Source organism: Onychostoma macrolepis, chromosome 23, assembly GCF_012432095.1.
Source record: "Onychostoma macrolepis isolate SWU-2019 chromosome 23, ASM1243209v1, whole genome shotgun sequence".
NCBI classification, from domain to species: Eukaryota; Metazoa; Chordata; class Actinopteri; order Cypriniformes; family Cyprinidae; genus Onychostoma; species Onychostoma macrolepis.
Window position 1 is genome coordinate 28,070,642 of NC_081177.1, and position 18,636 is coordinate 28,089,277.

At 40.4% G+C, this 18,636-nt stretch overlaps 1 protein-coding gene across 1 annotated transcript in view; it reads right to left on the bottom strand.

The window, feature by feature from the left end:
• Window positions 1-1,822: 1,822 nt before the first annotated feature.
• Window positions 1,823-18,636, bottom strand: part of LOC131531568 (uncharacterized) — a 33,375-nt gene continuing 16,561 nt past the window's right edge. Inside the window, exon 3 of the mRNA XM_058762403.1 lies at window positions 1,823-2,008. Within this exon, the coding sequence (XP_058618386.1) occupies window positions 1,823-2,008 (186 nt within the window). The remainder of the gene's footprint in view (window positions 2,009-18,636) is intronic.

The window sequence follows — 18,636 nt, forward strand, 5'->3', positions numbered from 1 at the left end:
TGATTGTTCTTCATACATTTTTATATAAGGCAAAGCAATAGTTTTATTTTCACATTCTTCAGGTGTTATTTTATTTCCTTTCTTTGTTCCAAGTGCTAAAAGTTCTGGAGCTCTAGCAGGAAGTCCAGACTTCCAATAATTTTTCTTATCTATGTACCAAATGATCGCACATTTGCCCTTGAACTTGCCCACATCTTGTGTTCCTTTTGGTTTATGATAGCACTCATATTCTTGTTTATAATCTATGCCATACCATTTCGGAATCTCTACTTTCCGTTTTTCAATTTTTATATATTGGCTGATGTCCGAATACTGACACCAAGATCCCCAGAGTGGTGTCACAGACCAGTCAGGCCCTTCACTCCACCAATCACAACGTTCCACATCCCCGGAGTTCTAATCACACACACCTGCACCTGATCACTCCCTCATCAACACCCATTACAAAAGCTCACCACACACACACTTCATTGTCCGATCTCGTCATTGCTACATGGACTCAGACAACCCAACATCCTGAAACGAAGAAGACTATATCCTTCCAATATTCTAAGACCGCTTACCTTGTATGACTTACCTCCTGTGTTCCTCCTCCTTGTGTCGCCCTCTCTCTCTCTGCAGAAGTCCCAGCACGAAGTGTGTGTGTGTGTGTGTGTCACTCCCTGGATTCAACCTGTCTCGTCTACCTGTATTCCTGGAAGAAGAAGAGAGTTATCACCACCCTGTCATCCTCATTAGCATTTCTATTCACAAGATATCTACTCACCTCTCAAGACCTCACGATTCACCTGTGTGCTGAACCTGTTTAAATAAACCACCTTATACTCACCCATCACCTTTGTGTCCGAGTCCATCCATAACAAGTGGTCTAAAAAAATTATTTGTTAATTTAGGATTTCCCAAAAATCCTTGACATTCAGCAATACAATATGGTCTAGTAAAATCTGTCAAATGACAAAAGTTTCTCCCAAATTCGGCACCATTTTGGTAGTCATGTGGATTTGGTACGGCTATCACTTTGTTTAACAGAGATTTGGAGCATAGCAAGCAATTTTATTTCCTTGTTTCTCTCGCAGTAAAAGCTGCCCATTTATACCATTCATTATTTTGAGCTGTTTCCCATAATTCATTTTGACTAACTCATTCATCTCTTTGCATCTCATAATCTGTGTCTCTATGATTTTTGATTAGCATTGGCTCTGTCGAGTTGATATTGTTATCTGTCAGTCCTGTCTTCCTGTGTCTTGTGTTTTCCCCTCCTCTCGTGCCCATATTTGGTTTGTTCCTGTCCTCGTTGTATGTCATTATGAGTTGATTAGTCTCCTTCCGTGTTTGATTGTTCCCCACCGGTTTCAGTTCTCCTCGTTTGATTTCCTTCTGTTCATAAGCCCTGTCTCCACGTCAGCTGTTAATTGTCATTTTGGTGTCCCATGTCTCCTGTGTTCCTGCGTCTGGAATAAAGTTTATGTTTTGGTTAAGTTCCTGGTTTGCCTCGTTTCCCTGGCCTGAGAGGATCGTGACAGTTATCACTGTTATTCAAAGGTTGAGAAGTTAGTTGAAGGGAAGTCTGGTTGCTTTCTATTGGTTGAGCTTGGATTTGCATTATTAGGTACATTAGGCATAAGATGGTCTTCATACACATTGTCAGATTTGTTCTCTTTCCTCTCCTGTTCCTCTGGCAGGAAGACGGGAGCTCCTTGTGAATCCTTTTTTGTGCTATTGTTTGTTTCCATTTCATCTTGTGTTTCTGGTTCCTCCTTGTCACTGTCTGCTGCATAGTCTGCCTGTCTGTTTTCCTCTTTCCGTCTTTTTCTTGGGAACTCTAGTACAGTGGTTTAGATGATACCAGGTTGTGCTTTCCTCCACTTGGAGTAGCTCTCACCACTTTGTAGGGTCCCTCTCTCCTGGGCTCATTCCATTTTCTCTGGAATACCCTCAGATATACCTGGTCACCCGGAACAACTGGACACGTCATCTCCATTTCCTCTCTGGGCTCTTTTCTTTTTTCCTGTAAATAGATAGCTTTATGTATGGCAGTTGATTTCTTCATATATGAACGAAGTTCCATTTGTAATTGCTCTAGAGGCGGTCCTTTGTAGGGATCTACAATATGGTACAGGCATGGGTCGACCCGTAAGCATTTCATGCGGTGTTAAGTGCGTGGTTCGGTTAGTTTGCATGCGATAGCTCATTAGTGCTAGAGGTTAATTCAGATCTTTAACAATAAAAATCTTCTTCAAAAGCAAATAAGATACCATCATTGTCAAATCCTAAGTAAATATAAGATTTTCACTTTGTCTTTTTTCATTATGTAAAGCTTGTTTTTTAAATGTCTAAATGGACTTGCCCCTATGCCCTGATGTAAATTTTTTGTGAGATTGCAGGGAAGCAGTAGATCCACTAGAGTGGCTTCAAGTGGAAACTGTAGAGTTATACATTGTAAAACATAATTTGCTCAGACTGTTCTCTCAGTGAAAGGTGTAAAATTTTTGAATTCATTGCCTGACTATTTGAAATATTGTCAGACTGTGTCTCTGCGTCTTGTGTTTCCCCTCCTCTTGTGACCTTATTTAGAGTTCCTGTTCTTGTCCTAGTTTTTGTCATTAGTTAATTAGTCCCCAGCCCTGTGTCATTAATTATCTCGTTTCCCAGTGTTCTTAAGCCCTGTGTTTCCTAGTCTCAGTGTTTGGTCTTGTTTCGTCATATGTTGGTAAGTTGTCATTGTGATTGTCATGAATCGTCTTTCTGTAAGGTTAATAGTTGTTAATGAAGTCCTATGCTCCGAAGCTCCTACGTCTCCACGTTTCCCTGGTGTCAACAACGTGACAAATATATTGTAAATTATAATCATTTTAAAAAAGCCACGAGATCTTGGCTGATGCATCAACAAACTTGTAATCATGTTTAGTGTACTCATATTATAAACTTGTGTATTATTTGTTGTTTTGTTTTATTTATTTATTGTTTGTAATTGTAATTTATAAAAGCCATCCTAGGGACAAATGTTGCAAATTAGCTTTGGTTATAAGCACTATGGTACATGCATGGGATGACTGTTATTTCAGCTTTCATCTATGTTTATTGTATCTGTCCCTAACAAATAAAATATAAAAATAAAAAATATGTTTTGATCTCTATGAAATACACCATGTTCAATTGCAAAATTAAATAAATTAAGCATAAGTGTCCCTACCAAATCCCAAATTTCCAAATATAATTCAGGGGGGAGACCATCTAGACCCGCAATTTGCCTTTTTGAATGCTTTTTAGAGAGACGTGGAGCTCCTCCAAACTTAATGGGGCCTCTGAAGATTCTTTATCCACCTGTGAGATCCGAGGCAATTCCAATTTATCTAAATACTGCTTACAAATTGGTTCATCAAAATATGTTTTGGCTTTATACAGATTTGTGTAAAAACCTTTAAATATGTCGTTAATCGTCGCAGGGTTCATGGTGACCTGACCATCCGGTGATTTTATTGCGCTAATATATGCCTTAGACTCACATTCTTTCAGCCTAAGGGCCAATAGGTGACTAGGTCTCTCTGATTCTAAATAATATTTTTGCCTAGTCCTATAGAAGATAAATTCTGCCTTTGAGTGTGAAAGTAAATCATGTTCTTCCTTTAAAGAGGACAGCTGTGTAGCCTGTTGCTCAGTAAAATGTTGTTTTTGTAGGTTTTGTAATGATTGGATTTTATTTTCTAATTGTGTAAACTGGTGAATTTTCGCTTTGGCAAGAGTAGAAGAGAAAGATATACAGAATCCTCGTATAGTAGACTTAGTCGTTTCCCACATTATTTGAGGATCCACATCAGAGGTCATGTTAATTTCAAAAAATTCCTTTATATATACTTTTAGAGAAGTAATGAAGGTCTGATTACTTAATAATGATGCGTTAAAGCGCCATCTAGGGGATTTGGCTTTAATATCGGAAAGAGGAATATTGCATATCACAGCAGAATGATCAGATAATAAAATCGGTAATATAGAGATGGAGGAATTAGACGAAATTAAAGATGGGCTGAGAAATATGTAGTCTATCCTAGAGAAAGTCTTGTGTCTTTTAGAAAAAAAAGTGAAGTCCTTAGATTTAGTGTTCTGAATTCTCCAAAGATCGATTAAGTTGAGCTCAGTGATAAATTTATTCAGTAATTTAGAAGATGGATTGATTGTTGTATCAGATTGAGATTCATCCAAAGCAGGATTTACAATAGCACCACCCACTGTTACGGAACTATACCAGGACACTGAGATGATAGTTAGAAGGTTTATTATGCACACACAGCAGAAGGAGCAGGAGAGATCAGGTGAGTAACCAGGACAATGATACTTTAGGTTTTCTTGAAGTGGTGGGTGATGCTATGGCTTGTCCTACAGGTGATGGAAGCACACCAGTGCCGAGATCCGGGACAAGGAGGACTAGGAGACGAAGAAGGATGAAGACGAGGAGAACACTCTGGAGAAAACACAGGAGGTAAGTACAGGAGTAAATACTTTCAGGAGATCGCTTGGAATAATCACTTGCATCAGGTAGGAGTCCAATATGTATCAACGAGACTGGAAACTGGAGTGAGGTGCTGTGAGTGCTTAAGTAGCTGGCTGGGTGAATGAGTAAATGAGTAACGTGTGGATGATCAGTATTCTGGCGATAAGGTGCGCTGGTATTGCCTGGGATGTGAATCAGGCTGTTCTGTGTCACCCACCACTAATGGGCAATCAGTATGCTCAAGTAGTGTTTTGGAAATATTTGTAAAGAATTCACTGTCTGTCTTATTCGGACCGTAAATAGAGACCAATGCTAACCTATTATTATGTATCTTGCAACGGATAAAAACAAATCTACCCTCCTCATCACTTCCGATATGTTCAGTTGTTATATGTAACTTCCTGTTAACAAGGATAAGCACCCCCTTAGATTTATTAAGACCACAGGAGAAGGCTGTTTTCCCGTTGCTTTGTAGAGCTGCAGCATATGTCTTCTTCTGTGACAGTGAGCTGATAAAATCCTCCGCTTTCTGAGGAGAGTCAAACATCATCTGCTCACCTTTGTGCCGTAGTTTAATTACCGCCGGATAGGTGAGAAAGGGCTGGAGACCAAGTGCTGTCATCTTCTTCAAGACTGGATTAAAGCTCTTTCTCTTGGTAGTTGTGGCTGGACTAAAGTCGGGAAAAAATAGTAGCGTGACATTGTCCTGCGTATATTTCACCGGATATGCCTGCTGAGCACCCTTCAGGATCGCTGATGTGTCATGCCATCTTAATACACGGAAGATGAGAGTACGCGGCCAATCTGAGTTTTTCCTTCTGTCATACATGCGATGGGCCCGGTCAATCTTGATGTCACGGCCTTTCAGGGAAGGGATCCACTTGGAAAGATTAGCTCTGAGGAAGCCAGCTGCATCGGAGCCCTCCCACCAGTCATACGTTATTTCTCCTGCTCCTATCTTCAACGTTTGTCGTCATCTCATTGAGTTGTTCCAGCTGATTTCTTAAGTTTGTGACTGTCCTCCTATCCTCACGTGCAGTTGCTTGATTGGAATCGGCCCAGTTACGTGTCTGCTTCGTGCTAGCTAGTCCAGTCCCTCAAGCTCCGCTCTTGCAATGCTGGGGTCAGTACAGAGTCTACCGCATCTCTTAATGTTGAAACCACAACCGAATCCAAAGTACTTTGCTGCTCTTTAAGTGTTAGCTTGATACCGTTAGCGATAGAACCGTCGAGATCCTCTCTGGAGATGGTCGAATCTTTTCATTGCTTTCTTTATTGGCGATTGCTCAATCTCTCTTTTCCATTTGTCTTTGATTGTTGAAGTATTCACAATGGGTTAAATATCGAATGGTTCGAAATTTACTGACAGGATTTTATCATATTTGACAGAGTGAGCAGAGCGAAGGACTACGCGTGCATTGCTGTCGAAGGGTCACATGATCTCTGTCCTTTGTTGGACTGTTTTAATAAACATCCGCGTATGGATTCTGCCTAGGCTTCCACCTCACCTTCATTACAGACCAGAGAAAAGTGGTGAGGGCATCTTCAATGTTACGCTTTGTGTGTGCAGTGGGGCCTGCAGCTACGGTCATGACATTTTGACTTTTTAGCTGTCCTCTATTTTCACCCTGCCATATAACAGTCCACACAGTGCCACCTTTCACTTTTCATGAATCTCTGCTGAAGGTGGATTTAGCGTGATAACTTTTTCATGCAGTGGCGGGCAAAGAAGGCACAGGTGATGATTCTGGATTTTGCACTGTTGCCAAAAAATTATAGCCTAATTAGTTTGTTTTATTTCATGAAATATCAGTCTTATCAGGGCTAATATTAGCCTATATGCATTAGCTAGCATTATAATAATGATAAGAATAATAACAACAACAATAGAGGCTATTTTGACATAACATAATAATGTTATGTCAAAATAGCCTCTATAACAGCCAGGCTATAGTCTTCTTAGGATCAGCCCAACATACCTGGAACAGTAGATGTAGTGACAGCAGTTGTCGAATTGGAGGTGTCCATTCTCCTTTTTTTATGAGTGAGAATTATCTGTTATGAACTTTCAAGAGACATCACTATCTGAGCCTGCTCCTCCATTGGACTCAACATCATTAAGGCTCTATAGTGAGACTAAAACCTCTGTGGCAGTCCATCTCTTTTTTGCTGACATTTCTGAAGTAAAGCTAAGTTTTTGCTTAAAAATAGTATATAAAAACAGCTAGGAAAAAAGTTGCTAGGCAACAGTGATGCAGATTTTTCAATGGTGGGAAAAGTAGCAAACGCTGTAATATCGATTGTCATGACTAAGTCGGAACTGACCTTTTTTTTTTTTTCTTTTTTCTCTGAAATAGCCTTCGTGCACAGCCAGCCTTGTACTCTCCTAGGTTCACGAAATTGTCGTCCATAAAATGCGTTGCACAAATTCGAACATTTGGGTTGTGCTGTTCTGTTGTAAACAAATCTTAACCAATGATTCCTAATTGCATCTACTTTCGGAAGCCCAAATAAAGTGCTTTTGCTTTCGCATAGAAACACACAGTGTCTCCCTGACATGGCTGCATCAACACTACTGTGGTTACTGAAACCACACCTTCTTTCATTACGCAAATATTTCCACATCGTGACGTTGACATGTGGGGGCGTGTTTTAATGAGGCGTTTTAGCCCGGTCTGGATCAGCCTTCTCTTTTAGATAGAATAAATTATTTTGTGGGAGACTTTGAGCTTTGTAACTTTGCAGATCTTATACATGGACAAACAGCTACATAACACACTAAAAAAAAAAAAAGAAAAAAAACGAAAACAAGAAATTGCATCATATGACCCCTTTAAGATTCTAAACATCCACGCGAGTCGCGCGCACATGTAAACGGCCACATCTCCTCCGCGTAAACAAACAAGTTCATCCTGGCTACTTTTGGGTCACACTTTATATTAAGTGGCCTTTACAATATGACCACAAAAAGTACATTGTACTTATTTTCCGATGCAAGTACATAGTAGTTTTGCAAAACACTTTTGCTGCTATTGAGGTGGGATATGGGTAAGGTTAGGGAAAGGTTTGGTAGTATGGGTAGGTTTAAGGTGTAAGGGATGGGTCAACAATGTAATTATAAATTTAATTGCAGAAATTAATTACAGATGTAATTGCATATATATATTTTTAAAAATATAAGTACAATTTAAAAACATGTATGTGCACAATAAGTGCATTGTATCAAATGATTAATTTAAATTTAAGTACATAGTAGTTAAGGCCACCTAATATAAAGTGGGACCACTTTTTGTTTCTGGAAGAAGATGCGGTGAGAGGAATAACCCAGAATTTAACTCAGAAGAACACAACGCGATGCGTCGTGCGGCTGGATCCAGTACAGGATATCACTCTGATGAGTAGCCTAAGATTACTTGCATCTGTTGTTATTGTGACGTAACATACACATTTGGTAACACTATTTCGATAGTCCACTTTAGACATTGTACTAACAGTAAGTAACTTTGCAACTACATGTCAACTAGCAGTCATTAGAGTATTAGTAGACTGTCTGCGTAATATCTTCTAACAATTTATTTTGATGGATCCACAACATATAACATACTGACTATGAGAAACTTTGCAAGTATATGTCAACTTATTATACTAACCCTACAAGAATAACAAGATGGAGACAGGAACTAACAATTGGAATTTGCATTGATCAAGTAGAGTAATCACCTTTTGGGACAGAAGGTAATTTGCATGAAAGACACTGGGAACTGACCCACCCTCTACAGTGTGCAAAATATCTCTAAACTCTTAGGATCTGTATTAACTTTTAGTTTACTTCTTGTAAGAATAAGACCATTGTACCAGATGCCCTGAGACAATTCAAATGATACCAAACATGGCTGTAAATATTACTTGCAGTCATGTAGAACATTATATTCTACGATTGACCATTCTGAGTGAGCTGAGTGAAGGGAAGGATGGGTGAGGGGAAGGAAGGGGATGTAAAGCAACTGATGCATATGTGTGAGAGGCGTTTTCCCGCATTTTCTCTCAGTGGGATGTGGAAACAGATGTCTGTATGTTACTACACCATGTTTGTGTTGTCCATCTCAGAAGTTCAAAGTGTCTGAGGTTCTGTAATTCTTACATGGTTAAATAACCAGTCACACTTTTGTAGTAAGATTTGTTTGTGTGTGAAGGCCCTGCAGGCAGTGGTGTAGCACAATCCGTGTTCTTAAGTGAAGTAAACTTCAGCCGAATTCCCATTTGCAGGGAGCAGAGAGCAGTGAACACTGTATAGGGACCATGTCAACTGAAACACAGTTCATTCATGGAGTTCTCTTCTAACGAACTGGTGACTTGAATCAGGTGTGTTAAACAAGAGACATGCAACATATGCAGAGTGGGGGGTCACGAGAACCAGGGTTAATATCTGCTGACTTACAGTAAACCTTTGCATTGATCATGCCACCTTCAGGAGGGTGTGACCTCTGTAGAAATTAAAGGTCATTATCTCAGTCAGCCAAGAAGAACACAGGAACAAAAGATGAAAGAGATCACCTGAGGTCAGCCTCAGAACCTCAAGACTTCATATCTTGGAGGCCTCACTCTTCCCCCAGGGCCAGATTAACATTGTTGAAGTTTGCCTTTCTTCATTTTACTCTGAAAAATATCCAAACAAACTGTCACCACTGCATTGCTCACTTGTATATTTGTATTTCTGTTGCATGACTAAAAGCAAAGTATGTAGCTGCTTAAACATATATTTCAAAGAGAGGTGTTAAAAGAAGCTGTTGACCCCTTGTTACCAAGGTGCTTTGAATTAACACTAGAACTACCAAGGCAGTCATTTTGACTTTTTACATTTTGCATTGTTATAACTGTTGAAATAAAACCCAACTATAGTACCCTGACTTTTCTTAAATGTGTGAATATTTAATTCTAATATTATGTTATTAAAATTACAAAACACAAAAGAGTTCTGAGTATTTCTACCTTAAAAGCACGATTGGCTCGTGGGCGTGGCCGCATTAGATATAATGAGTTGAGACGGGAAAAACTGGACATCGCGTTGGTTTCATACGGATTACTTTAACAGAGAATATTTGTTTTGGACGTCAAGTCAAGTCACCTTTTATTTATATAGCGTTTTTAACAATACAGATTGTGTCAAAGCACTTAACAGTATCAAATTGGAGGATAGAGTGTCAGTAATGTATAATGATAAGATCAATTTTCAGTTAAAGGCATTTCATTATTGCATTCAGAGATGTCATTGACTAGCTCAGTTTAGTTTAAATAGTATCTGTGCAATCAAATTGACGATAGTCGCTAGAAATTAAGTCACATTTGCAGTCTTGGATGTTCAGGGAAAATTGCATTCTCGTAGGTTCTAGAGCGAAATGAGAAAGTAACTGTAATAATCTTTTATATTATTGAATCTTCAAACTTCGAATTATGCCCTACTGTAAGTGACAGTATGTTTCAACGATTTGATATTGCGTTGGCACCTCATGCGCATATCCATTGCAAACAGCGCAGCCTGTTCATTATTAAAATAAAACAAAATCACCAATACGGATAAAATGTTACACAGTCAATTTAAATCGTCTATATTATAGTCTGTGCTGTAGCTACAGCGTGAGCCCTGGTCCACTCCAGTTTGGCACATTTTTGTTCATTATGATTTTTTTTCTGTTGATATTGGAACGTACAAAGCCCAGTTAGTTTAATAAATAATTGTTTAGTTTCAAATACATTGCGGATATGGAAACATTTGGATTTGTGCAGAATGAGAGCGGTGCGTGAGCCCATACTTTTATTTTCGCCTTAAATTAGGTATTGGCTTGTTTATAGCTATTCTCGGCTTGTCTGCTTTCCTGTGAATAATAGGCTATATTTTATTAATAAACTGTGTACCATAATTTGGTTTTATACCATCTTCGTCCATCAGCCTCCCTTAAGCTTTTTCTACAGCCTAATGGCTATCTGCTTTACTGATAGTAATGCTATTAACAAGGTTGTTAATATTACAATTGTTATTAGTATTAATATATTTATTAATACCGAATTGGGCCTCCAATGTCACTGTTATAGTACATTAAGCATTTTAGAATGTCCCAAAACCGTGCCTTAAACTATATGCAAAGCTGACTGTATTTGAACTTGAGTACAAGTTTAAAATAAAACTCTATGAACCGCTCTATTGTGAACGAACTAGCAGTATGAACCACTAACTTAAAAGCTGTAAAATAAAAAGGAAATGTTTGTGGACTTACTTCATTTAAAAGTAAACATTTCAAGCTTTCTATACATATCTCATGTCTTTGAAGCAAGTATTTGCATAGATTCATGCTGTTTTATTTACATGTCTGTGAAGAGAGGTGGTGGAGACAGAGCCGGTGCATGCGCACATCAATATTGCGTCTTTTTTCTCATGCTGAACAACAATATTTAATGTATCTGCATTACTGTATGGGTAGGTTTAGGGTTGGGGTAGGTGTAGACATTAATAAAACACAATCTAATAGGTAGAAAAAAAATATTTATTGTTGGTTTCCGGTAGCTGTATCCCTTCTACCCACAACCGTGAATATAACACAATTACTGTATTTGCATTACTGTAAGGGTAGGTTTAGGGTTGTGGTAGGTGTAGACATTAATAAATCATAATTTGACAGGCAGCATTTTTCGTTGAATTGTACTACCTACTGTTTTAATGGGAGGTAGCAAAATCTGACAGGGTAGCACAAATCGATTAGTCACCAGAAGAGACAGACGGCAGCGCGTAAGTGTTTTAATACTTGTTCGTAGATCTGTTGTTTAAATTAATTACTTGCTGCTAGGAAAGAATACTTTGTTTCCTACCTATTTCTATTCTGCTTTTTCGTTGTGGTTTATATTTGTGATTGCACTTGCTGGTAATTATAATAATTGCCCCTGGGCTAAAAAGGAGCCTGTGTCTTTTGCTTAGCTCCTTTCGTGCACTTAAGTACAAAGTGTTAGTTTCGATTTGAGCCATTTGCCCTGCTATAGGCTGGTGGCTGTGCAAATTAAAAGGTGGCCACAGCTTTTTTTCACTCTAGACTGTGTATTTCTTTGAGGTCTGCGCGCTGACGCGGAAGCGTTCAGCCGTCGTGTTCAGCCTCCTCGTGTAAAGACCTGCGACTTTTTCCTGCACGACTTTAACCGAGCAACGACACCAAGCTACACACTTAAGTATCATTTTTTCCTTCCCTCACACACTCACCTTTCCTATCCTCTTTCCTTCAACCTCTATCATGTGTCTCCAAAACATTCCGGTTCTCTCTCAACCATGCTCTAACATCACACGTAGACGGCAACATAATCCTGCTAACCTACGCCCTATCTCTACATCTTCCACTACACCTCTTGCTTTCTCTGTGGGTCTCTGGAATTGTCAGTCAGCTGTCAACAAAGCTGACTTCATTTCTGCTTTTTCTTTAAAATCCACGCTCAGCATCTTGGGCTAGACTGAGACCTGGATTCGTCCAGAAGACTCAGCAACCCCAGCTGCTCTCTCTAATAATTTCTCTTTCTCTCACACCCCGCGTCAAGTTGGCCGGGGTGGGGGCACTGGCCTGCTCATTTAAAAAAATTGGAAATACTCAACCATCTCTCCCCTATGCAATTACAACTCATTTGAATCTCATGCCATTACTGTATCAGCTCCTGTAAAACTCCAGATTGTGGTAATTTACCGTCCCCCTGGCCAAATTCTAGCCACCTTCCTAGAGGAGCTGGACGGGCTGTTGTCCTCTATCGTGGAGGATGGCACTCCACTCTTAGTCTTTGGTGATTTCAACATTCACCTAGACGAGCCTTATGCTACAGACTTCCATTCACTCCTAACTTCATTTGATCTCAAACGCCTTACCACTACTGGCACGCACAAAGCAGGCAACCAACTTGATTTAATTTACACACGCAATTGTACTGCAGATAACATTCTGGTGCAACCGCTACATATCTTCATTACATTTTGCTAGCCGTGTGCCACCAACCCCCCTACCGGTTACTTTTAGACGAAACCTACGCTCCCTTTCTCCCTCCCATCTTTCCTCTGTAGTGTCCTCCTTTCTTCCCTCACCTACCCATTTCTCATCTCTGGATGTAAACGCAGCCACTGACACTGTATGCTCTACCTTAACCTCTTGTCTAAACAACATTTGTCCTCTCTCCTCTAGGTCAGCACGGGCTGCCCCTTCTAACCCCTGGTTATCTGATGTTCTTCGTGAACATCGGACTAAACTCAGAGCGGCAGAGGGAAAATGGCGCAAAACAAACGATCCGTCGGACCTGAGTAGGTATCAGTCTTTGCTCTTATCTTTCACTGCTGAAGTCCACACTGCCAAATCCTCACATTTCCACAACAAGATCAACAGCGCTCCAGACATGCGTAATCTCTTCAGAACATTTAATTCTCTCCTCTGTCCCCCTCCACCACCTCCCACCACTTCTATTACAGATGATGACTTTGCCACTTTTTTCACAGACAAAACTAGATTGATCAGTGATTAGTTCTCACCTCCACGCACACAGGACCCCCAACCAACCACATCCACTGCTAAAACTCCCATCTTCTCCTTCTGTCCCCTGAATGAGGCTGAAGTATCCAAACTTCTCCTCTCCAACCATCCTACAACATATCCTCTTGACCCAATCCCCTCACACCTTCTGCAAGCAATCTCTCCCACACTCTTACCGGCACTCACACACATCAACACATCCCTCCTCACAGGCATCTTCCCCACTGCGTTCAAGCAGGCTCAGGTATCCCCACTGCTCAAAAAACCTACATTAAACACTTCTCTTATAGAAATCTACAGACCTGTCTCTCTCCTTCCATTCATAGCGAAAACACTTGAACGAGTTGTCTTCAACCAGGTCTCATTGTTTCTTTCACAGGCCATTCAACTGAGACTGCGCTACTCTCGGTCACTGAAGCCCTGCGAATTGCAAAAGCCCATTCCAAATCATCAGTCCTCATTCTGCTGGATCTATCTGCCGCTTTTGACACTGTCAATCATCAGATCCTCCTGTCTCATCACTGGGCATCACTGGGATTCCACTTCGCTGGTTTGAATCCTATCTCACTGGTAGGTCTTTCAGGGTGGTCTGGGGAGGGGAGGTATCCAGAGCACATCAGCTGGTCACTGGGGTTCCAAAGGGGTCAGTTCTTGGACGCCTTCTCTTCTCCACATACACTACATCACTGGGTCCCATCATACAAGCGCATGGCGCAAGACTGAGCTTCTTGTCTTCCCTGCCACCCCAACTCTACAGCATGATTTTACCATCCAGTTAGGTTCATCAAAAATTACCCCATCAAGTTTGTTCAGAATTCTTGGTGTAATCTTCGATGACCAGCTGACTTTCAAAGACCACATTGCAAAAACTGCTCAATCTTGAATGTTTCTAGCATGATTAGCATGCTACTAGCATGATTAGCATGTTATTAGCATACTGCTAGCATGACTAGCATGTTGTTAACATGTTTATAAAATGATTAGCATGTTACTAGCATGTTGCTAGCATTTTTATAGCATGATTAACAAGTGACTAGCATGTCGCTAGCATGTTTCTAGCATGATTAACATGTTAATAGCATATCACTAACATGATTAGCAAGTGACTAGCATGTTTTAGCATGATTAGCAAGTGACTAGCATGTTTTAGCATGATTAGCAAGTGACTAGCATGTTGCTAGCATGATTAGCAAGTGACTAGCATGTTGCTAGCATGATTAGCAAGTGACTAGCATGTCGCTAGCATGATTAGCAAGTGACTAGCATGTCGCTAGCATGATTAGCAAGTGACTAGCATGTCGCTAGCATGATTAGCAAGTGACTAGCATGATTAGCAAGTGACTAGCATGTTTTTAGCATGATTAGCAAGTGACTAGCATGTTTTTAGCATGATTAGCAAAGTGACTAGCACGTCGCTAGCATGTCTCTAGCATGATTAGCAAATGACTAGCATGTCTCTAGCATGATTAGCAAATGACTAGCATGTCTCTAGCATGATTAGCAAATGACTAGCATGTCGCTAGCATGATTAGCAAGTGACTAGCATGTCGTTAGCATGATTAGCAAGTGACTAGCATGATTAACAAGTGACTAGCATGTTTATAGGATGGATTAGCATGTTTCTACCATGATTAGCATATCGCTAGGATAGATAGACAGATTAGAAATATTAGATAGATGAGTTTGAATGGGTTAGAAATAGTACATAGAGGGGAAACTTGATTGAGTCTCAAAGGATTCTGGGAGTTTAAGTTAAAATTTTGACAATTGGAGTTTGAATAGTCTTGGCTCATCTGAACATTCCGTCAATGTAAGTCTATGGGATTTTTATGATTTTTAATCTTCAGTTTTATGAAAACCATAAGTCTGATCAGTTAGAAAAGATATAGCACACCCGGCGAGATCAGTCTGAAGATCTGGGCTGAGTTTGGAGTCTGTAGAGTTAAAGCTCTAGGAGGAGTAGCAGTCAGAAATTTTAGTCTCAGAAGAATAATAATAAGTTTAAATAGGATTTCAGTAAAGCCTAGTTCACACTACACGACTTTACACGTCGGGAGATCACTGTGCTGTTCAGACTACATGACTTGATTGTCTGTATTTAAGTCGTTGTGGTGTTCACACTACGTGACTCTGTGTAAATGATCTGCAACCAGGGGTTACACACTACACGAGCTGACAACAATTCTGTCACCCAAGGACTCGATTCGGTCCCTAAACCACATTTTGTCATGAAAACACGCGAGAATTGACCGTTAGCAAAGAGCTTGATTGACATGAGATCTGACCAATCAGAAGGCTTATATTATGTGCAGCCACTGCTGCCTGTCTTCATAGAAATCCATGTTAAAATGGGGTAAAAAAGATTGACTGAATTTAAACTTTTTCAATATAACTAAATATAAATATGTGAGGAGGGTTAAGCTGTGCTGTTGTTGGCTGCCATGGTAACGGCAATAAGCTAAGGTATTCCTTTAAAGTCTACTTGTTTTGCGCACCAGAAAATCTGTCATGTCCAGCGCTGTATGCATGGATAAATACTGAGTGAGAAATAATAAAATAATGTTTAAACGTGTGCTCTTATCATTCTGTGGACAAAATCCCATGAACTTCGCCCCGAATAGGAGCTTTATATGCACATGTGCGCTCATCTGTTTTCAATGCAGGTTAACCGCGACGCTTCATGTCATCTTCCCACTCATTAAACTATGACAGGTCCTTTACTGCAAAAAGACGGTCACTGCGACACACTACAGTGATGAAACTACGACGCCATGTGCTTTTTAAAACCATTTTTATAGGTTTCACGTTATATTGTTGGCTCGGAAAATATGTAAATGCGCATGCCCAGTAGCCGCAGCTGTATCTAGCCTTAACCACAAATCAGACAGAAGAGCAGATTAACTTCGGTGGACTTCAATTTGAAAAATGGTGTGTTTCGCGGTTGAAATAAAACACTTTCTGATGTTTATTCATATTCATTTTGTGCATTAAATATGAAAAGACAATTGGTTCATGTGAACTGAGGCAATACAGTGATCTGTCACGACACATTGAAAAGCCACAAAACAGTATTTATTGTTTGAATTTCTTTAAAAATAACTCAATTTGAAAGCTGAGAGTCCTGAGATCTTGTTTCATATCAGAAGTATCCTGCTCTGTCTTCTCTGTCGGTGTGTTGTCAGTTTCCTCTTTGATCTGCGATGTATTTTTCACTGCGTGAGAACGTGTGTAGTGTGAGAGCTGCATTGTTTGTCGGTCATGGCAACAGTAACTAGGGTGGGCGGGTTTTGCGAACGGTCTGCCTTGCTCTTTCATTGGCAGTAGCTCATCACCACACCTGACACCACGTGATTTTGAGTCGGCCTACCGGTCCAGATATTTGGCATGCTAGATATTTGTTTTGCATCGGCGAGGCGTCGGCGACGAGTCAGCGAGCGTCTTTGATGCATCGTTGTGTAGTTCACACACAGATTGCGGAGCGCCGATCACCCGCTGATTTTCCCCCGATTACAGCCCGACCTGTCGGCGAGCTCATTAACTTGCAAATCGGGCTTAAAATCCTGTAGTGTGAACTAGCCTTAAGTTGGCTTTCTCAAGCCAACTTAAAGAGAGGTGCTAAAGTCTGATTTTGTGGTGGCTTTAACATTAAATTATTATAATCATAATTATAATAAGTTGTGACAGTGTTGAGTACTACTGTAAGGTTAACCTTGCCTGCTTTAAATGTTTGAAAATGTTTAACAGTTTAGAAAAATGTAGAAAAAAATGTGGTCTTACAGGTTTGGAATGACATGATGGTGAGTAATTAATGACAGAATTTTAACTTTTGGGTGAACTATCCCTTTAACACAGCCAGTAAAATCATATTGGACTCCCCAGAGGCAGCTGGTGGAATACAAACCAGAACAGGAGGAAAGCCTCACAAATAGCTCAGGACCCACCGTCTCCAACATGAATTTGAAAAACTCCCTTCAGGCAGACGATACAGGGTACCCACAGTAACAAGAAATATTTTCAAGAAATCTTTTTTATACCATCTGCCAATACATTATAACATAAATGACCATAATCAGGTACACTATGCAACTAACCATTGTTATTTATTTATTGTTTGTTTTAGTGTTACAAGCCTATGAGTCTATACACTCATTTTATGTCTCATGTTGTTTGTAATTCATTGGGCGAGAAGTTCTCGTATGTCTTGTGTCTCTGATGTATTGGACTGTGAAGTGTATTTGTGGTATATGTTCTGTAGGGCCGAAGATGAATTTCCACACATCTGGACAATAAAGATTTTCAAATTCAAATTTCAGGTGTTTCCATTTAAATTTTGATCTACTTCTTTTTTTTTTTTATTTAAATAGAAATCACAAACTGGATCACAATGGAACATAGGGCTCATTTTGTCAGGACGGACAAAGGGGAGACCTACAATCTCCAGGGCACTTAATGCTGTCCTTAATGCTGGACACTTTCTTTCATATGCCCCAAACACAGGGACCCACCTCCTTCAAACTCAAAGGCAGATCTCAATGCCCCCACTTGAACCCAGCTGGTGCCAAGATCCAAGCCCTGCCCCCTCTAGACTGCGAATTCCAAATGCTCTTATTTTTTCCATTTAGCACTGTGTAGCTGCAGCTTGCAGACATTTCTTGTATTTCCCCTGAATGCGGAGGCCCACCGCCTTCAAACGGGGGTTGAATCAGGTCTCTAAGCCCCCACCTGAACCCAGCTGGTCCCGAGCTCCAGTTCCTGCCCTCTCAAGATTGTGAACTCCAAAAGCACTCACTTCCCTGTCTGCTACGGTGTAGCTGTGTCTTGTGGGGATTCCCATTTATATCTCAGTGAGGGAGGGGCCCTGGAGCTTCAGACTCAGGGGGATGAGAGGACCCCTCGGCCCCTTCTGAACACCAGTCCTATACTCTGTTGTGGAGAGAGCACACCCAAATTTGAAATTTTGACTGGCTATAACTCCAAAACAGGGCCATGGAGATAATTGCATCAGGACGAGGATGTAAAGTGCTATACCTGACACCTTAGTTCCAACCTCCAGGACCCCCACCTTACTGAATTATGAGTGATAAAATGGAATAACCCCCCTGTCTGTAATGGTGGATGGCTTGTGGACATTTCTTCTCATATCTCCCAAATGTGGGACCTACCACCTTCAATTTTGTGTTGAAGGCAGGTCTCAAAGCCCTCACCTGAACCAAGCTGGTCTCAAAGCCCTCACCTGAACCAAGCTGGTCCCAAGCTCCAAGCCCCGCCCCCTTAAAGACTGTGAATTCTGAAAGCACTTACTCTGTAGCTACAATGTAGTTTTATTTTGTAGCTGCTGCTCAAGGACATTTCCACTTGTATCTCACTTGTAATGCAGGGGCCCACTGCCTTCAAACTGGGGTCGAAAGGAGCAAGGGGTTTTATGGACCATGATCCAATTGCTAGTCTGCCACTACATCCTGTTAATCAAGAGCCCACAAACATTATAAATACATTAACTGAAATTCAAATGGTTTCCACTTTGCAGTAAGGTTCACAAAAATGCTAACCAAAGAATTGCTGCTCATGTAAATAAGCGTTATTCATTGTTAGTTCATGATAACT